Genomic DNA, 19,316 nt, shown 5'->3' with positions numbered 1-19,316 from the left:
AAAATCAAATACTCCCAAATGTGTTATAGGAAGCCAGATTAACCCTGATATCGATAACTAACAAAAGATATTACAAAAATAAAATTACAGATCAATACCTACCTTTAACACAGATGCAAAAATCCTTAATAAAATATTAGTAAATTGGCAACATATAAAAAGGATGATACATCATGATGTAATGAGGACTTATCCTAGGCATTCAAGATTGGTTTAACCTTTTAGGAGCTTGTGGTAGATTTAAGGGAAAGAACTACAAAGCATCAGGTCAAGGAAAGAATTTCTACATTTTAAAGACATTTTTTTTACTGGTGGTTAAAAACATAAGTGGTCAGATAAAGCTTTAAGAAAACCCCCCAAAAACAAAACCCCACCAGACCAGGAATTAAGACTTGAATTCTAGTTCTGGTATTACATTCAACTCAATGTATAATGTTAGAAAGATTGCTTTGCCTATCTTGGCTTTGGTTTATACATGTGTCCAATAATGACCTCTTAGGGTCTTTCCCAACTGTAACACTCTGAGAGTCTATGAGGCCAAGTCCTAAAATTTTAATCACAGCTGCCTAGACTTTCTGCTTCAGCACCTCAGAAGGCAGAAGTAGAAAATGTGCAAGATATGCTTTCATGCACAGATGAAGGCACCATCTGCACGTGGCTTGCTTAAAGTGCAGAGGGTTCAAGGGTGACCTTGAAAGCACCCAAGTGTCCTCAGGAGGTACTTTTAATTAACTCTCTGCAAGCATCCAGTATATCATGGTGCTATGGAAAGACCATGGAATTTGAACTCAGACTGAGCTGCTAAATGATCCTGGAAAAATTATCATCTCTGAATCTTAGTTTCTTCGTCTGCAAAGTGGAGATAATACATGTGATGCAGAATTATTGTGAGAATTAATTGCAAGAGCATTAGGAAGTCTGTGGATTATGGTCAGTGCTCAGTAAATGCTAGCTTCCATTCAATATCAGCAAAAATTAGGTTTGGCTACATGTGGCAGGACATGTAAATAACCACATCTCAAATAAGACAGAGATATATGTGTTTCTCTTTCATGTAAAAGAGTTCAGAGGGGGGACACCTGGGGCTTGTTTGGGTTCTCCATGGTCAGTAGGGAACCAGACTCTGCTCATCTTTCTGCTCGACTGTCCTTAGTGTGTGGCTTCTGTTCATTCAGTCACCTCAGAATCTAAGAGGGCTGTTGGATTTCCAGTCATCCCATTCATTTTCCTGGCAGGAACTAAAAGAGAGGAAGAAAAGCAAAAGGGAAAACTAAAAAGAGAGGGTGACAGAATTAAACATCCTTTAAAGAACTTCTCTGGACAGTCAATGACTTCCATTTACAGCTTATTGGATTCTTCTAGGCTCTAAGAGGGTCTGGGGAATGGAATACTGTTGCTCCAATGCAATTGGGATTCTGTTACTAAGAAACACAGAAAGAATAGATACTAGGGGCGCAACCAGCAATCTTTGCAACACTCCTTGTTACTGAGTTTGATTTTGAGTTGGGGATCATGGAACCAGCACAGAATAGCTGGCATGGCCTTTAAATCATAACACAATGGCAAGGGAGGCAGCTTTTGCTAACCAATGGATTTGAATTCAAAATCTAGTTTTGACACTTATTAACCAAGTGACCATGGGTCAGGTGAATTACTTTATTAGAGCCTCAGTTTCTCTACCTGTAAAATGGGCTCACAATAATATGGCTACCTTACTGGTTTGAGGTAAAGATTCATGAAAGCTGAGTCAAGGACAGCACTCTGAGCAGATTTGGCCACAGAGCAGATTCCCAAGAAAATTTTGTTTCTAAGAACTTGAGATTCAAGGCCATTGCTAAAAATGGCCCAATGAAGAGCCCTTGGGTTATGGCATAGGGAGTGGCCATTTTGCTGACTAGGGAAGGAGGCCTCCCTCTTGCAAGAGAGTAGGCTTCTAGGTTTTGTTTATAAAACTACTTGTTCCTAAAAAGCTACAAATGTCCCCAGATACTCTGCACTGAGTCCATTGGGTTGGGCTGAAACTGTTTGAGCAGGTAGAAAGGAAAGCAGTTTCTATAAATCCAGGGTGTTGATGAGGCTAAACCAGGTCCCTGGCATCCTGGAACTCTTTCTCCCTGCTCCTACATGTGATGGCCTACTGGCCTGTCCCATATAATTTGGTCTTCACATCCCGTGTGTATGAATGTGTGGAGTCTCTCTGAACTCTTTTTCTTTTTTGTTAAGATCTTATTTATTTGAGAGAGAGTGAGAGAGAGAGCTTGCATGTGTGAGAGCACATTCATGAGCGAGCGGGAGGGGCAGAGAGGGAGAAGGTGACTTCCCACTGAGCAGGGAGCCCAATGCAGGACCCAATCCCAGGACCCTGGGATCATGCCCTGGGCTGAAGGCAGATGCTTAACCGACTGGACCACCCGGGGCACCCTCTCTCTGAACTCTTGAATAAAGTAAGGAATGAGTCCTTCAGATGAAGGCTGTGGGGCCTTGGGCAGGTTACGTGATTAGTCTTTCTCTGTAAAATGAGTGGGTTGGCCTCGATGGTTTAAAGACAAACAATGCTTGTTGAACATCTGCTGTGTGCTGGAGCCTGTGCAAGGTACTGGGGATGCAGTGGAGTCAGAGACATTGCCTGCCCCCAAGGGGCTGAAGGTCTGATGGGACACAGAGGGAGGTGAGCAGGGAGGTGGGGCAAGCTAAGGCCCTTTCCTGATGCTCGTGGTTCATGAGCATAAGGTACTCCTGGCAGAGCCAGGGGGAACTCTCAGGGAGCAGAGCTACTGCCCTACCCACCTAGGACGGGAGGTGATGCCAGTGCAGGCCAGGGACTTGCATGGCCCTTCAGACCACAGCAGGGCCTGTGTCCAGCATTTACCATACAATCTAGTGGGCAGAAGCACAGAGTCCAGAGCCAGGCTGTTTGGGTTCAATACTCAGGTCTCCAATGTACTAGCTGTGTGCCCTTGGATAAAGGTACTTAACTTTGTTATCTATAAAATGTGTATACAATTTGCACCTTCCTTGTAGGATAGTTAAGAAAATTAAGATGAATTAAGACTATCTGCTACAGCATACCCTTCCATCTTCACCTTTTGTCCTAGTAAGTGAGGTCTTGGCAACCAAGGAAAAAGGCTCTGCTCCTTAGGCCTGAGAGATTAGGAAGGAACATCTGGAAGATGTAAGAAACAGGGATTTCTTCCACACCCTTCATCCCCCTATTCTTTAGATGACACATATTCATCTTTCTGGCCTTTCCTGTTTCTCAAGCCAAAAAGAGGGCACAGCGGCAGTCATACTCAGGTTCTCCATTCTGCCTGGAACCCACCTGTGGGCCATCATGGGGTGCTGGAAGCACTGATTGCAGGGCTTGCCCCTAAGCCGATGTGCAGGGGTAGAGAGGGCCTTTCAGAGTGGCAGCCACCCTGTCCTCCACATTCTGCAAAAACTGTCAAATGGAAATGTAAAAACAGATTACACTTCCCTCAACTCAACCCCACTTGCTCTACAATGAAACTGGGTGGAATTGCCAGTATCAGGGACTGGGCTGGCATCTTACCAAGGGAATGTTGGCTTCTGAGTCCCCTTCCTAGTCCAATTCCGGAGGTCAGTGCTGTGGAGCAGTAGGAGTGTTCAGAATTTGGACTACTGACCCAACACCAGAGACCTTGCCCACAACCGATGGACTCTAAGAGGTGTAAGAAATATGGAAATATTCCTTCAGTTCAAAGTTGTCCAGATTCTCTTGGTTAAGAGGCAGGAAAGGGCCTTCACTCCTTAACATCCAGAGGTGGAAGGAGAACCATGCATTTGGATAGTAGAGGTGTCAGGGAAAATGACCTCAGAGGAGTATCCTCTGAGTAATGACTCTGAAGAGGAATACAGACTAGCCAGGTCCTTAGGCTTGTGAAGAGAAAGTTCAGGAGAGGTAAACAGTGTTCCAGCAAAGTTCTCTAAAGAGAGTATTCAACAGAGCCCTAGCATTTTCTGAGCTGGAATGCTCTCATTGTGCACAGGAGAAAATGGAGGACTTTTGGAGTCCTTTATATTAGAACTCATACTCCCAGACCCCTCACAGAGATCCACGTTATTGACAACCTTCTCCCCCAAATCCTCTTCATTGGCCTTCTGCTTACTCTGGCCTGCTTCTCTGGTTACTCTAGTCTCTTCTGGCACCTGAGCATGGTCCTTCCCCCAGCTTCTACCCTTGAGGCCAAGGCTCCTGCTCTCTATCCCCTTTCTCCCATCCACTCATGCAGCTTCAACTCCAAGGGTGACATCCTGGCCAGTCCTAGGCCTTCCTCTCTCCCGCAAGGACAGAAGCCCTAAGGAACTCAACATTTCCAAACATGGGCTAACCATTTTCCTTACTCTGATAGCTTTTATCATGCACTGCCTATTTCTGACATCTTATATCTCCTTCCTGCAAGTTCAGGGATTTTCAGTGCCTGGAAATTCCCTATCCTTCAGTCTCAAATCTAAGGCTTTTCAGGCCATATTCATTAATTCACTCACTCACAAACACTTTCTGAGCATATTAATATTCTCTGGGCCAGAGTTGGCTCCAAGTGCTAGAGGTTCCATGGTGAAAATGGCAAGCCTGGATCCTGCCTCTGAGGAGCTTATAGCCGTGTGGAGGAGACACAAATTAGCATAAATAATTGCAGAAAAATAGCTATATAATTTCTACTAAAGAACAGTACATAGGACGCCTGGGTGGCTCAGCGGTTAAGTGTCTGCCTTTGGCTCAGGGAATGATCCTGGAGTACCGGGATCCAGTCCCATATTGGGTTCCCTGCATGAAGCCTACTTCTCTCTCTGCCTGTGTCTTTGCCTATCTCTTTCTGTGTCTCTCATGAATAAATAAATAAAATCTTAAAAAAACAAAACAGTACAGGGCTGTCACAGTGCATGGTGGGGGTAGGGGTGGGGGAGGAGGTGTGGCTAACCCGATCTGAAGGCCAGAGAAGTCCTGAATGTGGGGAATGGTATAGCAGGATCCGGCTCATCTCCTCTTTCAGAATTCTAGGCCTGTAGTAGGCTGAATAATGGCTCATCAAAGATGTACACATCCTTACCTCCAGAACCCACGGGTATGCTACATGGCAAAGGAGATTAAGATTGTAGATGGCATTAGGGTTGTTAGTCTCCCTTAAAAAAAGGGAGATTTTCCTGGATTATCTGTGTGGGATCAATGTCCTTAAAGTAGAAAAGGGAGGAAGTAAGAGTCAGAGAGAGATGTGATATCCTAAGCTGGGTCAAAGAGATGTTGCATTGCTGGCTTTGAGGATGGAGGAACGGGGGGCATAGACTAAGGAATGTGGGTAGTCTCCAGAAGCTGAAAAAGGCAAGGAAATGGATTCTCTTCTAGAACCTCTAGAAAGGAACCCAGTCATGCCGAACCCCTTGATTTTAGCCCAATGTGACTCCTGTTGGACTTCTGAGATCCAAAACAGTAAGAGAATAAATTTGTGTGTGTGTGTGTTTAGATTTAATTCATTTATCCACGAGAGACACAGAGAGGCAGAGATACAGGCAGAGGGAGAAGCAGGCTCTTCTCGGGGAGCCTGATGCAGGACTCAATCCCAGGACCTGAGCCAAAGTCAGATGCTCAACCGCTGAGCCACCCAAATTTGTGTTATTTTAAGCCACAAAATTTGTGATAATTTGTTATGGCAGCTATAGAAAATTATAATTATAGGCCTGAGCCCTGATATTTCCATTCCTGAATCCACTTCATTTATTTTCACCTAGGCTTGAACCCTATCTTTTCATCTCTGCTCTCTGAATCCATCTTCTGGACCTTGCATTTTTGAGGACTTCAAGGGCGCAAGGCTGTTCAGATCAGTTATAGGAGCGGACGAAGGTAGAGAGCAAAAAGCGGGCAAGTGAGCGCAAGGGTCAATGGAGAGCTCTAGCTCTGGACTCAGGCCTGCTGTAACCTCAGCTCTAGAGCATTTATCTACTCCCTGTGGGCATCCCAGCGAGGCGTTTGGCTCGTTTCTTCAGCTCAGACACCAAGATAGGAGAGATGCCACCTCAAAAGCATAAAAGGCAATCAACTGTATCACGCATTTATCACAGGAGATCATCCTCAAGGCTTACGTGCCGTCAGGAGACCAGGTCCAAGGAATTACAGAAAAGTCACTGGAGGGTAGTCAAGGGCGACGCCAAGCAGCCAGGGCCAGGTGCCCGGGAAGGGGCTTCTTCCCCTTCCTGCCTCCTCCCCTTTCCTGCCCGGGGTGGGGTGGCGGCTCTGGGAGAAAGCCGCGGGGACGGGCGCCGGTTGGGGGGCTGTGCGCAGATACACCCCCGCCCCGGGTCACCGAGGTCGGCCAGCTCCCTCTTCCCCGCCTAGGGCTGCCCTTTGGTGGCCAGTCAGGCGGGTTTCTCCTGGAGTCCCCCGGCGACAGTGCCGCGGGGGCCGTGCGGGGAGCTGGCCCGCGGCCCCGCCGGCTGGGGCTGGGGGGGCTCTCACTTCCCCTCCCCAACGGCCGCGGGCGCAGGTGCGGCGGGCCGTGCCCCGCTGCGGGGCGGGTCGGGTCCTGTGGACACGCCCCCGCGGCCGGTGCTCGGCGCCCGGCGGGAGGAAGCGCCAGAGCCGCCGCTGGCGCCGCGCGGAGCCCGGTGCCCCCGCCGCGCCGCGCCCCCGGACCCGCCGGCCGGCGCCGCGCAGCAGCCCGCGGGCAGGTGAGCTGCGCCCCGCGCCATGGCAGCCTCAGGTGCGTAGGCGGGCCCGGGCCCCCGTCCGAGCCTCCCCGCCGCCCCCGCCCCCGCCGCCGCCGCCGCCGCTCTTGGGCGCGGGCCCTGCGTGCCTTCTGCTCCTGCCGCCGCCCGCTCCCGGCGCGGACCTGCCGCCGCCCGCTCCGGCGCGGACCTGCCGCCCACCCTTCCCACGCTCCCTTCCCAGCCGGCCGCGCGGTCCTCTTCTGCCCCCGCTTGCACCCCCCCTGCCCCGGTCTTTTAAATCTCCGCCTCTCTCTCCGACTGGGCCTGGTTGCTCCCGGGGCTCGTGGCTCCAGTTCTTCCGACTCCGTGAGACCAGGCGGCGAGCCGGCTCGGCTACTGCTGGGAAATACTCCTCCTAGGGCCCCCTCGGGCCGATAGGGGGCGCTCAGGTAGTCCCAGGTGCGCGCCGGGGGATCGCGGGAGGCCCTTGGGCCACCTTCCCGAGCCTGCTTCCTCTGCCCTTCCTATGCTTTTTTTTTTTTTTTTCATGTAGAATTTCGATAAGAATCTAAGAACACCATTCCGTTAGCTTTAGTTTTCTTATGTCCTTTGCAGAACTTTGGGGAGTGGAGAAAAGTGAGGGCCACTGGGTAACCTACCCATCAAAAGGTGCCAGGAGTCTTTTTTGAGTCTTGGGTTCTTCTCTGGTCACGGGTGTGGACGTTTGCCAAAGTTACTCACTGTGACTTTGTAATCCAGGATGAACCACGAAATGACGATGATAATGGAGACAATTAAGAAGCACTTATTATGCACTGTAATGGTTCTTGTGCATCTGCATGTGTTCTCAGTGGTGAGCAGGACAGCCTGGTCTCTGCTCTCGGGGAGTTTACAGTCTTGGTAGGAAAGCCATACATAAGTAAACAGGGAATCAGTAGATGAAATTAGTTACTGTATCTGCAAGTGGGTTTACTTGTATTTTCTCACTCATTTTATGATTTAGTAGAAGTAACATGTATAACCAGGATGTAAACGCCTCTTGAAAACTAAAATCTAGTCAGCCAGGAGAAGATACTGTTCTTGAAGGATGTGGGCAGATTCTAGGATGAAGAGCCAGCTGTCCCCATATCCCCCTCTCCCCTGAGGTCTAGCCTCCTAATGGTGCTTTGGAAGCAGGAGTGGGGTGGTGGTGGTGAAGAACGCCAATGGTAACAGTTCTATTAGATTTAGTAATGCAGGCTTATTCTTTAAAGGAAATGGGAAAGTTAGATAGCTTTAGCCTTATGGCTCTCAAGTGGGGCTCTGGAGGTTAGAAGAAGCTGTATTGTGGTAACAGTAGGCTCATAGTCCACACGTTCTGTTCGAAAGCTGAAGCAGAGTTGTCTAGAGGAAAGTCATTCATTCATTCAGCAAATATTTGTTTCATGCCTACTGTTCCTCGGCACTGTTCTAGGTGTCAGGTGTGTATTTAGTGATTAAAACAGGCATAAGTCACTTTCCTGTAGAGCTTATGGGACACGGGGGAAGGCAGACAATGCGCTTGGTGAGGAAAGTACATAAGTGCAGTGGGAAAACAGTAGAGGAGGTAAAGGGGGCTGGATTTGTAATTTTAAAGAAGGTAGCCAGATTAGGCCTCATGGAGAAAGGAACATTTGAGCAAAGATCTGAAAGGTTATGTGGGGGAACAGTGCTCCATTCAGAGGAACAGTAAATGGGGGTATATGGTGTATTTAAGGAACAGGGAGCAGGTGGTGGAGTAGGTGGGTGATTGGACAGAAAGTAGGAGATGAGGTCGGTGAAGCTCCTACCTCTTTCCATGGCGGAGAACAGGCCCTGGGCTGTTAAGTGCAAGAAACAGCAAACTGGGAGAAACTACACAGAGGAGATAGAGGAAACCACCATTGTTTAGAGTCCTGTGTGCAGGACTCCAGTAGGGCCTGGCCCAAGGCCCTACTAGAAGAGTGTGCTCCCATTCAGATGGGGACTCTAGCACAGTGGCTGACTCTGGGGCTATTTATGGGCTCTGTAGTGTGGCTTCTGCCTTCACCTGTAATGGTTAGGGCTGTCAAACCCTCCTGCTATCAGCATACGCCGTGGTGAGACATTGCTTCAGGTTCTGCAAGTTGGGAGTTGGGCCTCTGAGGTCTCTGGGGCTGAGGTCTGCAGGTTCAGGGACCCATGGTGGCAGTGAGAGTGCCTCTTGACAATATATTGCAGGGTCTAGAGTCATCTAGGCCACTCTTCATGTGATCTTCTGCTTCTCGTCTTCCTCCTCCCTCTTCCGTTCACCCCCCCCTTTTTTTTTTTATTTTAAACAGTTCTATTCAGATGTAGTTCACATACCATACAATTTGCCCATTTAAAGTATACAATTAAAAAAACAAAAACAAAAAGTATACAATTCAGTGGCTTTTTAGTATCTTCACAGATATGTACAAACATCACCATGGTCAATTTTAGAACATTTTTCTCACCTCAAAAAGAAACTCATTTTGAGAAATGAGTGAAGGGGTATAAATTTATTAAATAGAATTTTTTTTAAGAAAGAGAAAGAAACTGTATGCTTTGGCTCTTGCCCTCTTATTCCTTCCTCCTGCCTGGCCCTAAGTTTTATGTGTGTGTCTCCGGATTTCCCTGCTCAGGACTTCCATATGAATGGGATCATATGTATGTAGTCTTCTGTGTTTTCTTTCACATAACATAGTGTTTTTTAGGGTTCACCCAAGTGGTAGCACGAGTCACATTCCTTTCTAAGGCCTAACTGTGTAGTCTTTTAAAATTTCCTTCTGCTGAAGGGTAAGCATTGTATTTTATGTTATTTTAATTTTAATTTTTTTATTTTTATTTTTTAAATAATTTTTTGATTTTTATTTATTTATGATAGTCACACACACAGAGAAAGAGAGGCAGAGGGAGAAGCAGGCTCCATGCACTGGGAGCCCAACGTAGGATTTGATTCCGGGTCTCCAGGATTGCGCCCTGGGCCAAAGGCAGGTGCTAAACCGCTGCGCCACCCAGGGTTCCCTTAATTTTTATTTTTTAAAATATTTTATTTATTTATTCATGAGAGACAGAGAGAGAGAGGCAGAAACATAGGCACAGGAAGAAGCAGGCTCCATGCAGGAAGCCCAATGTGGGACTCGATCCCAGGACTCCGGGATCATGCCCTGAGCCAAAGGCAGACGCTCAACCACTGAGCCACTCAGGTGTCCCAGTATTTTATTTTATTTTATTTTATTTTATTTTATTTTATTTTATTTTATTTTATTTTATTTTTTTATTTTATTTTATTTATTTTATTTTATTTTATTTTATTTTATTTTTTTATTTTCCAGTATTTTATTTTTTTGAAAGACATCTTTGCGTATCGAAATCAAGGAGAATCTTGGCTCCCTGTTTTTGAAAGAGCTTGGGGAGCAGGATTAAATGAAATGGAATCAACCTACCCTGGAATGTTCTCTAGGCTCCTGATGGCATCTCTTGTATTTACATACGAGACAGAGAGAGAGAGAGAGAGAGAACACAAAGGGGCCCTAAGTGACTTCCCCAAGTGATCAAGTCTGTAGCTGGGTGAAGAGCAGAATCTTTTCCTCCATATGTTAGCCTTCAGATCTTTGAAGAAAGCTTGCATACCTATTCCTATCCTTTTTCTCCAAGGCTTCTCTTATCTTCAGGTTTTTCTACCATCCCTAGACTTATAGGATAATAGGGTTTGAAGGTACCTTTAATTTTTTGTGATCTTAACTCTGAACTGATTCTTGAGGTCCCTCAATACTCTGGTCAAGTCTCTAAACTTGAAACCTTTAGAGTCCTGTAGCTCTTCATGTGAGTCATCACCAGACCCTTCTGGATCCTGGTCACCTTTGATAGCGCACATCCTTCTTTGGTATGGTGCTCAGGACTGATGAATGGGGAGCCAGGGTCACCTACAGATTTAAAGAAACGGTCTGGACTGGGTAGTTTGAAAAGCTGCCTGGCACTTCCCTGTTCTTTTCTTAGGTGGATTCTGAATCTTTCTAAGGAAGCTCTCTTTCAGTCACTGTCTTTTTTTTTTTTTTTTTTTTTTTAGTCACTGTCTTTCTAACCACTACTGTCATTCCCTGTTGCCACCAGCCATCGATACCTCTGCTGTTATCCATGGCTTTCTCCTATAGCCAAACCTGTTCAGGCTCTACAAGGACGAGGGCCCATCCTCATTTCTGTTTAGGATTTATGGACTCCAGTGGGTTCATGGGATTTCATTTTTCTTTTCTTTTTTTTTTTTTTAAGAGTTTTTTAATTTGAGAGAGAGAGCACACGCACAAAGAGGAGGAATGGGAATGGGGGAGGGAGAGCAGGTCCCCTCTTCCCCCACAGCAGAGAATATGACTGAGCTGAAGGCAGACACTTAACGGATGGGACTGAGCCGCTCAGAGGCTCCCGTGGATTTCATTTTTCTTAATAAGCAAACAAAACAGAATTGATTTGGCACATATGAGGAAATGACCTAAAGTTACAGGCAGGGAATTATCCTTGACAAAAGGGGTGTCCCCTTTGCCAGAAAGAGCTGCTGACGAAGCGCTAGGTCTTGTGTTGTTATCCAGCACATCACGGAGGAACTTTAACTTCCACTTTGGAACTTTTTTTAGAATTTCCCCAGCTTTCAGTTTCAGCAGAGGAGCAAAATTCAAGAAGGTGGTAGATTTCATTGTCCTCATTTACACTGAGGCAAAATTTGCTTAGACTTAGTACACTGGCCCCCAGTCACACCGCAGGTGGGTGACCAAGTGGGTTGTGAAGTTAACGAGTCTGAGGCACGAACCACTTCATTCTTGTTACTTTTGCCGAAAGGAGTTGGGAACGGGTGGGTGTCAAATTTTGCTACAGAACCCCAGGAATGAGACGTTTTCAATATGTTGTCCATTCAGAAGAGGCTAACCCCTGAAGTGTTTTTTAATTTAAATTGTATTTAAAAATTTTTATTTTAGAAGTTTTAGATTTCTTGAAAAACTGTGAAGATGTTAGAGTTCTCATATCTTCCACACCCAGTTTCCCTCGTTATTAATATTTGCACTTTTTTTGATGACTAGAGGTCTTTAACACCCAGTAGACATTGCCTTGTGCTGTTAACAGAGAAGCAGGCTGTGTTGAGGCAGGATCCAGGGTGAAATGAATACTCCCTCCCTCAGTGACCCCAGAACTTGTCATTTGAAATTATTGGTTTGCTTAGGGTCACTGTCTCCTCATAAAAGTGGTGTACGTTGCTCATGGCCATGTGGTCAAGGCAATCTAAAGTTGCTAATTTTCTTTCTTTCTTTTCTTTTTAAAATAGTTTGTTTATTCGTGAGAGACCGAGAGAGCGAGACAGAGACATAGGTAGAGGGAGAAGCAGGTTCCCCCTGTAACTGTGTTACACAGGGGGAACCTGATGTGGGACTCCACCTGAGGACCCCGGGATCCCGACCTGGGCGGAAGGCAGATGCTCAACCACTGCCTTTAGAGGCCACCCAGAAGCCTCTAAAGTTGCTGACTTTCTGCTAAGTCAGTTATTGTTCTAAATCTGAATTGCCTTCTTAAGAGTACCTATTATATATACTCTTAGAAATACTTTTCTCTCTTCCTTATTTCTTTACCATCTATTGAAGACATCACCAATGGCTTTGTCACTAATGTATAAGGCCCTCCCGGAGATCTTATTCTCCTTCTAGCCCATTTGTAAAAATTGTTGACATGACATTTGCTAATATATTTATCTGTATAGGTGGGGGGTGTTGGTGGCTACTGCTTTTTACATTGCACTTTTCACTGAATTCTGAGCACAGATTGCTAACATTGCACCCTTACTATTATAATGCAATGCAAAGTGTTACACATGGTGGACCATGCACATGCACACCCATATGTATTAACACTTTACATTCAGAACAACATTTACCTCTGAGGATAAAACAACCATGTAGGAAAGAGGGGCAGAAAGAAGGTAAAAGTATTCTGATGCCTTTACTCTACTTTTCTCAGTATGAGCTCCATAGTTATGCTGCTTTGCCAATTTTATTCCTTCCATGGTTCTGAAATTATTTCTCCATTAAAGTACAAAGAACTGTGATTCACAGGGGAGAAAAAAAAGATCAGCAAAGATTTTATTTTATAGAAGGCTGCAGCACTGGCTTCCATATATTAAAATCTTGCCTTTAATCTGCTTAAACTTTGGGACCAGTGTAAGCATTCCTAAAATGGATTGTTTAATTCACGCTTGAGAAACTAGACCACACTCAGAATTGAATTTTCTGCAGAGCCACAATGGTCAATGGTGTTGTCAGAATTGCTGACTGCTTCCTACCCCTCCCCCCACCACCATATTGCCTTCTTAAACAGACTTCTTTTAAAATTTGCACAACTCCCCTTCAAAAGTACTCCCAATGTGCTCCTGCTGAGAGCCTGTTGGATTTTATATTAGCCCTGGATTAGGGCTCCAGCAAAGCAGAGACTCCAAAAAGAATCCCCAAACTTTTTCCTTACTTGCTATTTTTAACAATTTGGTAATATTATCCCTGGGGATGTCAGAACTGTGTTGGGTTTACATGTTATATGTCATTGTTTATACTTTGAATACGGTGGAAAATGGGATAGGAAGGGGGAGTGCTCCCATGATGTTTTCAGACTTTACAGCCTCATGTCTTGCCCCAGGTCTGCCTTTGACATTTTTGCCAGGAACCACTCAATGAAAAATGGTCCAGGGCTGATATTTAATTGTGATAATCCACAACTTAGGTAATTCTGAAGCTTCACCGGACTTGAGCACCTTCCTTCTCAGAATGGGGAGGAAGGATCCCTGTTGTATTGTTTCAGTGAGTGGAGACTCCTCTATGCTCACCCCTTCCAAGTCACAGAGAACAGTTTGTTGAGTTAGTGGAAGAGAGACCTCCTCTAACAGTATGTTAAGAGCCAAACTTCTTTGAACTTTGTTAATTGGAAGATATGCTTTATGACTTGTAAGATTCTTTAACTGGGCTTTAAAAAATTAAAAAAAATTTTTTTTAAAAAAGATTTGATTTATTCATTTGACAGAAAGAGACAGAGAGAGGGAGGGAGAGAGAGGAAGGACAAGCAGGGGGAGGTGCAAGGGCAGAGGGAGAAGCAGGCTGATAGATGAGCAGGGAGCCTGACTTGGGGCTTGATCCTAAGATCCTGGGATCATGACCTGAGCCGAAGGCGAATGCTTAACCGACTGAACCACCCAGGTGCCCTTACTCATAAGAATCTTGACCGAATCCCTGATGGGAGGCAACAGGTGAGACATGAGAAGACTGGACAGGGAACCAGAACAGCCAGAGGTTCAGTCCTGGCTTAGTGACTAGTTTGCTTAGTGTGCATTTAAGCGAGTCCCTTCATCTTCCCAGATGAAATGTCTCTTTTATCTGTAAATGAGGAATTTGGGCTAACTGATCCAGCAAAGCTCTTTTAAACTCATTGCTTCTCTGAGGCTTTGGACTCTATTTCTGGCATTTATGCTTTAGGAGAGGGAGAAGAAAGCCTATGTCACAGCCCAGGTGTGGTGAGGGACACTTTACCGATGGTATTGTGTAGATCAAAGCATTAATTCAACTGCAATTATTGTTTACATTCATGCATTGTTTCTATTAATGTGAGACGATAACAGCAGCTACCAATTAATGAGGGTTTACCACAAGCTAGGCACTATGCTTAGCACTTTATATGAAATAATCTAATTTAATTCTCACAAAACACTGGTAAGTATTGCCATTATAAATCCATTTACCAATGAGTAAACTGATGTTCACAATGTTTAAGTAGCTTGCCAAGGTTACACAGCTGATAACTCAGAGCTAAGATGCTAACTCTAGCTACTTGATTCCATACCTATGCTTATACCCACTGTATTTGGGAAAGAGCTGGGTTCTGGGGCCAAACTGTCTGAGTTCAAATTCTGACTCTGTCACCATGGATTTTTTTTTAAAGATTTTATTTATTTATTTATGAGAGACAGAGAGAGAGAGAGAGAGAGAGAGAGAGAGAGGCAGAGACACAGGTAGAGGGAGAAGCAGGCTCCATGCAGGGAACCCGACGTGGGACTCGATCCTGGGTCTCCAGGATCACATCCTGGGCTCAAGACAGGCACTAAACCGCTGAGCCACCCAGGCTGCCCCTGTCACCATGGGTTTTATGTAACCTGCCACCTCTCAATTTTCTCACCTTTAAAATGGGTCTAATAGTATTCTGTACCTTATAAGGTTACTGTGATGAATAAATGAGTTTACCAGGCAATGTGTGTAGAAAAGCATCTGCAACATAGTAAGCTCTCTATAAAGTGCTTGCTCTTGCTGTCATCATCATTGTCGTCAATTTATTGCCATCATTATCATTTTATATTGCGCCAGCTGTGGGTGGAAGAGCATGCCAGCAGAAGTGACAGTGATGTAAAAGCTCTAAAATGGCATAGTATCTTCAGGCAGAGACAGGGAGACAGGGAGACTGGTATGGCTGGAATGCAGACTGTAAGTAGGGAAAGAGGTTTGACAGCTATCCTTGGGGCAGACTGTGAAAGACTGTGGGTGCCAGGACCTCTGTCTGGATGGTTTATCTTGCAGGTCACAGGAGTCCTAGAGAGAGCAGGTATTTTAACATGCTTCTGTGCCTCATTCTTGTTCAGGGGTGGTTGGAAGATGCGACATCCTCATTGTCTACGGCCCAGATGCTGAGGAATGGTGCCAGTACCTCCAGGACCTCTTTCTGTCCAGTCGGCAGATCCGTAGCCAGAAGACGCTGACTTACAGGCTGAGCCCTGAGGCCTCCTTCTCAGCCAAGGACCTGAACTTCTTCCTCAGCTCGCGCTGCGTCGTAGTGCTGCTGTCTGTGGAGCTGGTGCAGTGCTTCTACCAGCCGGCCCTCCTGCCCCTGCTGCAGAGAGCCTTCCATCCTCCACGTCGGGTGGTGCGGCTGCTCTGTGGGGTGCCGGACAGTGAGGAGTTCTTGGACTACTTTCCAGATTGGGTGCACTGGCAGGAGCTCACCTGTGACGATGAGCCTGAGACCTATGTGGCAGCTGTGAAGAAGGCCATTTCAGAAGGTAAGGGTGTCTTCTCAAGGAAAGATAGTGACCCCTTGGGACACCTGAGAGGCTCAGTGGTTGAGCGTCTGCCTTTGACTTGGGTCATGATCCTGGGGTCCTGGGATGGAGTCCCACATTGGGCTCCCTGCAGGGAGCCGGCTTCTCTCTATCTGCCTTTCTCTGTGTCTCTCATGAATAAATAAATAAAAATCTTTTTTTAAAAAATAAATAAAAATCTTAAAAAAAAAAAAAAGATAAACAAGCCCTTAAAAAAAAAAAAAGAGTCATCCAGGCCCCAGGCATTTCAGGTGAGGCAGCTTTCCCTGCTTTTGAACCCCTTCCATTATATCATCATTGACCTTAAGATTTTTGTGGAAAGTGTATCACTTTGGATAACATGTTTACAGAGAAATACCCTTCTTCTCTATTTCCCACTAGCCTAGCTTCTGTCTTTTGCCCTGTTTCTCCTTTTAAAGTGGGAAAATTCTGGTCCTCGCTGCCAGGGCTAATGACTTCAGTGGCCCCAGGAAATGTGACATACAGTCTGATTAACGGTAGCGGAAGACACGTTCTGGGATGGAGGCATGTCACAGCTCTTCTTCCTCTTTTGCTTTCTATTTTTGCCTCACTGTGGGCTATGAGTGGGCTATGTGTTTATCTCTGTTCTCTAGCCCTTTGATATCTTATATCCGATGCCAGCAAAGAAGCCTGGACAATTATGGGTTGATTTAGCTATGCTCAATTATCCCTGCTGTGACTTGGGCATTAATGTGTCTCATTCATCCCATCTCATCTGATTAACTGAATCAAGAATTCACTAATTCTTGGTGAACTTACGAAGCTTACATGACCTCTTCGATACTTTTATCTGGGAATAGGCTGCTCTAAACCAATAAATATGACCAGATCTCTTAAACATATGGAGACTCTGGCTAATTGTAATATAAATGACTAGGGTTAATATAAAAGATGTCTCACCTAAAATGCCTGGAACTTGGATAAAAAATTCTTCTAGGGTTTGCTTTCATTTATTTCAGAAGAGCACAATGAGAGAAAAAGCACATAATTCAATCTTGCATGATTACACTTCATTGCTTTGAGGGAGTTTTGATCTGCCTAAACTTACAAAGAACTGAAACACAAGTAGTTATTTCTGCGGATGTGCTTATGTCACTGCTGTGGTCCATTATGATCTCGTGGGCAGGCCACTATTACCCACCAGCCAGTCATTGACGGCTCCGTGGATGTATTGTCACTGTATTGGCACCTCACACTGCATGATTTAACAGACTGTTCTTTAAAATATTCCAGTGGTGCTATTTTTAAAAAATGTTGAGAAGGATTCTTTTAATATTGTTTCAGTGTGTCCAATGTTTAGATGCCTGGATAAATTGATCGCCTATGATCATTTACTTTTTATTCATGACTCTGGCTCAGTATGGTATGGGACTTTAGCTTTAAGTATTTCTGAAAGAACAAAGTCTTTCTTTGTGGTGTTTCTGTTCTGAGAACAAATAACCTGTCATCAGAAAGAGATTATTTTAATGGGAGATTAAAATAAGCTTCTTAGTGGAAACTGCAGTTCAGAATCAATGGATAGGTAGGGACAAAAGGAGTTCTAGGAAGGAGAAGGAAGAAAGATGGCTTGTGGCTCCAATATAACTTTCTTATCTGGTGTTAGACTTGTGGACTTTGGGATTTGAGGAGTCTGTGTATGCTAGAATGGCTTGGGTTTGTTTTTCAGGTACTAATAGCCATTGCCCTTGGTCAGCCCAGTAATGTGATGCTATATCTCTGATTTTAATGCTAGGCAAGCATCTTTAACAAACTCAAGACTCAGAATCTGACAGTATGCCAAACAGAGCATTGACCAGAGATAGGGACACTCCATGGCGCTAACTTGGTGCCCAATATTGGGCAAGTCACTTACTGTATTTGGGAGTCACTCTCCTTCTCTGTAAGAGGCAGAATAAAACTTGAAGTAAGACACTTTCCAGGATTGATCATCTGTGATTCCCCAAGGCCAGGGAGTCTCAAACATTTCTGAAGCATCACCTTCTTATCCCATTTCACACCTGCTTTGACTTCCAGGAAGCTTAGGGTTAAAACTATATTTAAGAACAGCACTATCCCAAACTAGGTTGCTGATGTAATTATGCCCTTAGTCATATTCTCTATAGCTTGTGATAGTTTATTTTAATATTTCTCTTGTACATATGAGATTTTCCCAAGGTGTCTCAAAATAAAAGCAAAAAAGAAAAATTTTGTACACCCCACTACTATAAGATTCCCTACTCTCAAAGAAATAAACACATGGAACTTGTATCTTTGACTTTCTGTGTTAAGAAAGAAAATCTCAGTGGGAAATGTAATGGAAAATTGATAATGGGGGTGAATTAATGCTAGGGACAATAATTATGGTGTTCCTGATTGTAGGGTTGTTAAAAGCTATAGGGAGACAAATTTCAGGAAACCTTTCTAACAATTAGAAAGTGCAAAGATGGAATGGATTGGTTTTGGAGGTGATGAGTTTTACAACATTGGGAATATGTGAGTGGAGACTCTAGATGTGGCCTAAAGGGATTCAGCTTTGGAGCTATGGCTGGACCATATGACCTTCATAGCCTCTTGACTATAAAATTCCTTTACATGATATTCCTCATTTTCACCAGGAATACATTTCTCATTTATCCTCCTCCTCCTCCCCCCGCTCCTCTTGCTTTTTTAAGATTTTATTTATTTATTTATTTAGGGATCCCTGGGTGGCGCAGCGGTTTAGCGCCTGCCTTTGGCCCAGGGCGCGATCCTGGAGACCCGGGATCGAATCCCACGTCGGGCTCCCGGTGTATGGAGCCTGCTTCTCCCTCTGCCTGTGTCTCTGCCTCTCTCTCTCTCACTGTGTGCCTATCATAAATAAATAAAACAAAAAAATTTAAAAAAAAAAAAAAAGATTTTATTTATTTATTTATTTATTTGAAGAGTGGGGAGGGGCAGAGAGAGAAGGAGTGAGAAAATCCTAAGCAGACTCCCAGCTGAGTGCAGAGCCCAACACAGGGCTCCATCTCCTGATATCATGACCTAAACTGAAATCAAGAGTCAAACATTTAATGGACTGAGCCACCCAGGTGCTCTGGGAACACATTTCTGTTGTGAACACGTTTCTTCCTCCTTTGCCCAAGTCTCCCAGGGGTTTCTAACTTTCCCTGAGAAAATCTTGGTCATGTTCCTGCATTGACCTCAGCAGAAAATGGCAGGAAAAAAAGACCTCAAGTTATAATCTATGTAATCCTTAAAAACGGTGAAGCTCCCAGCATATATGCATATATATATATATATATATATATATATATATATATATATATATTCTTAACATTGAGGTACCTTTTGAAAAAAAAGTGACTACTTGATGAGATATTCATTGAGAGCATTTGAAATTTAGGTGAAATGTTAGACCATTTAAAACTTAAAGCTTAAAGATCAAGAGCTTTAGAGAGCAGAGCTGGTAATAAGATAATTGTTCCAGAATCGTAGAGTAAATGGGGTTATAGTTAGTCAATTATATTTCTTTTGCTGTTATGTTATCTAAATAAGTGATTCTCAAACTTTT

At 44.7% G+C, this 19,316-nt stretch overlaps 1 protein-coding gene across 1 annotated transcript in view; it reads left to right on the top strand.

Annotated features, from left to right (window-relative positions):
* Nucleotides 1-6,639: 6,639 nt before the first annotated feature.
* Nucleotides 6,640-19,316, top strand: part of PIK3AP1 (phosphoinositide-3-kinase adaptor protein 1) — a 117,146-nt gene continuing 104,469 nt past the window's right edge. The window contains exons 1-2 of the mRNA XM_055346188.1: nt 6,640-6,713; nt 15,311-15,727. Coding sequence (XP_055202163.1) covers nt 6,701-6,713; nt 15,311-15,727 — 430 coding nt within the window. The 5' untranslated portion in view covers nt 6,640-6,700. The remainder of the gene's footprint in view (nt 6,714-15,310; nt 15,728-19,316) is intronic.

Source organism: Nyctereutes procyonoides, unplaced genomic scaffold (genome assembly GCF_905146905.1).
Source record: "Nyctereutes procyonoides isolate TBG_1078 unplaced genomic scaffold, NYPRO_anot_genome, whole genome shotgun sequence".
In the NCBI taxonomy this organism is placed as follows: domain Eukaryota; kingdom Metazoa; phylum Chordata; class Mammalia; order Carnivora; family Canidae; genus Nyctereutes; species Nyctereutes procyonoides.
Note: the sequence above shows the minus strand (reverse complement) of the source record. Positions and strands in the feature narration are given on the sequence as shown.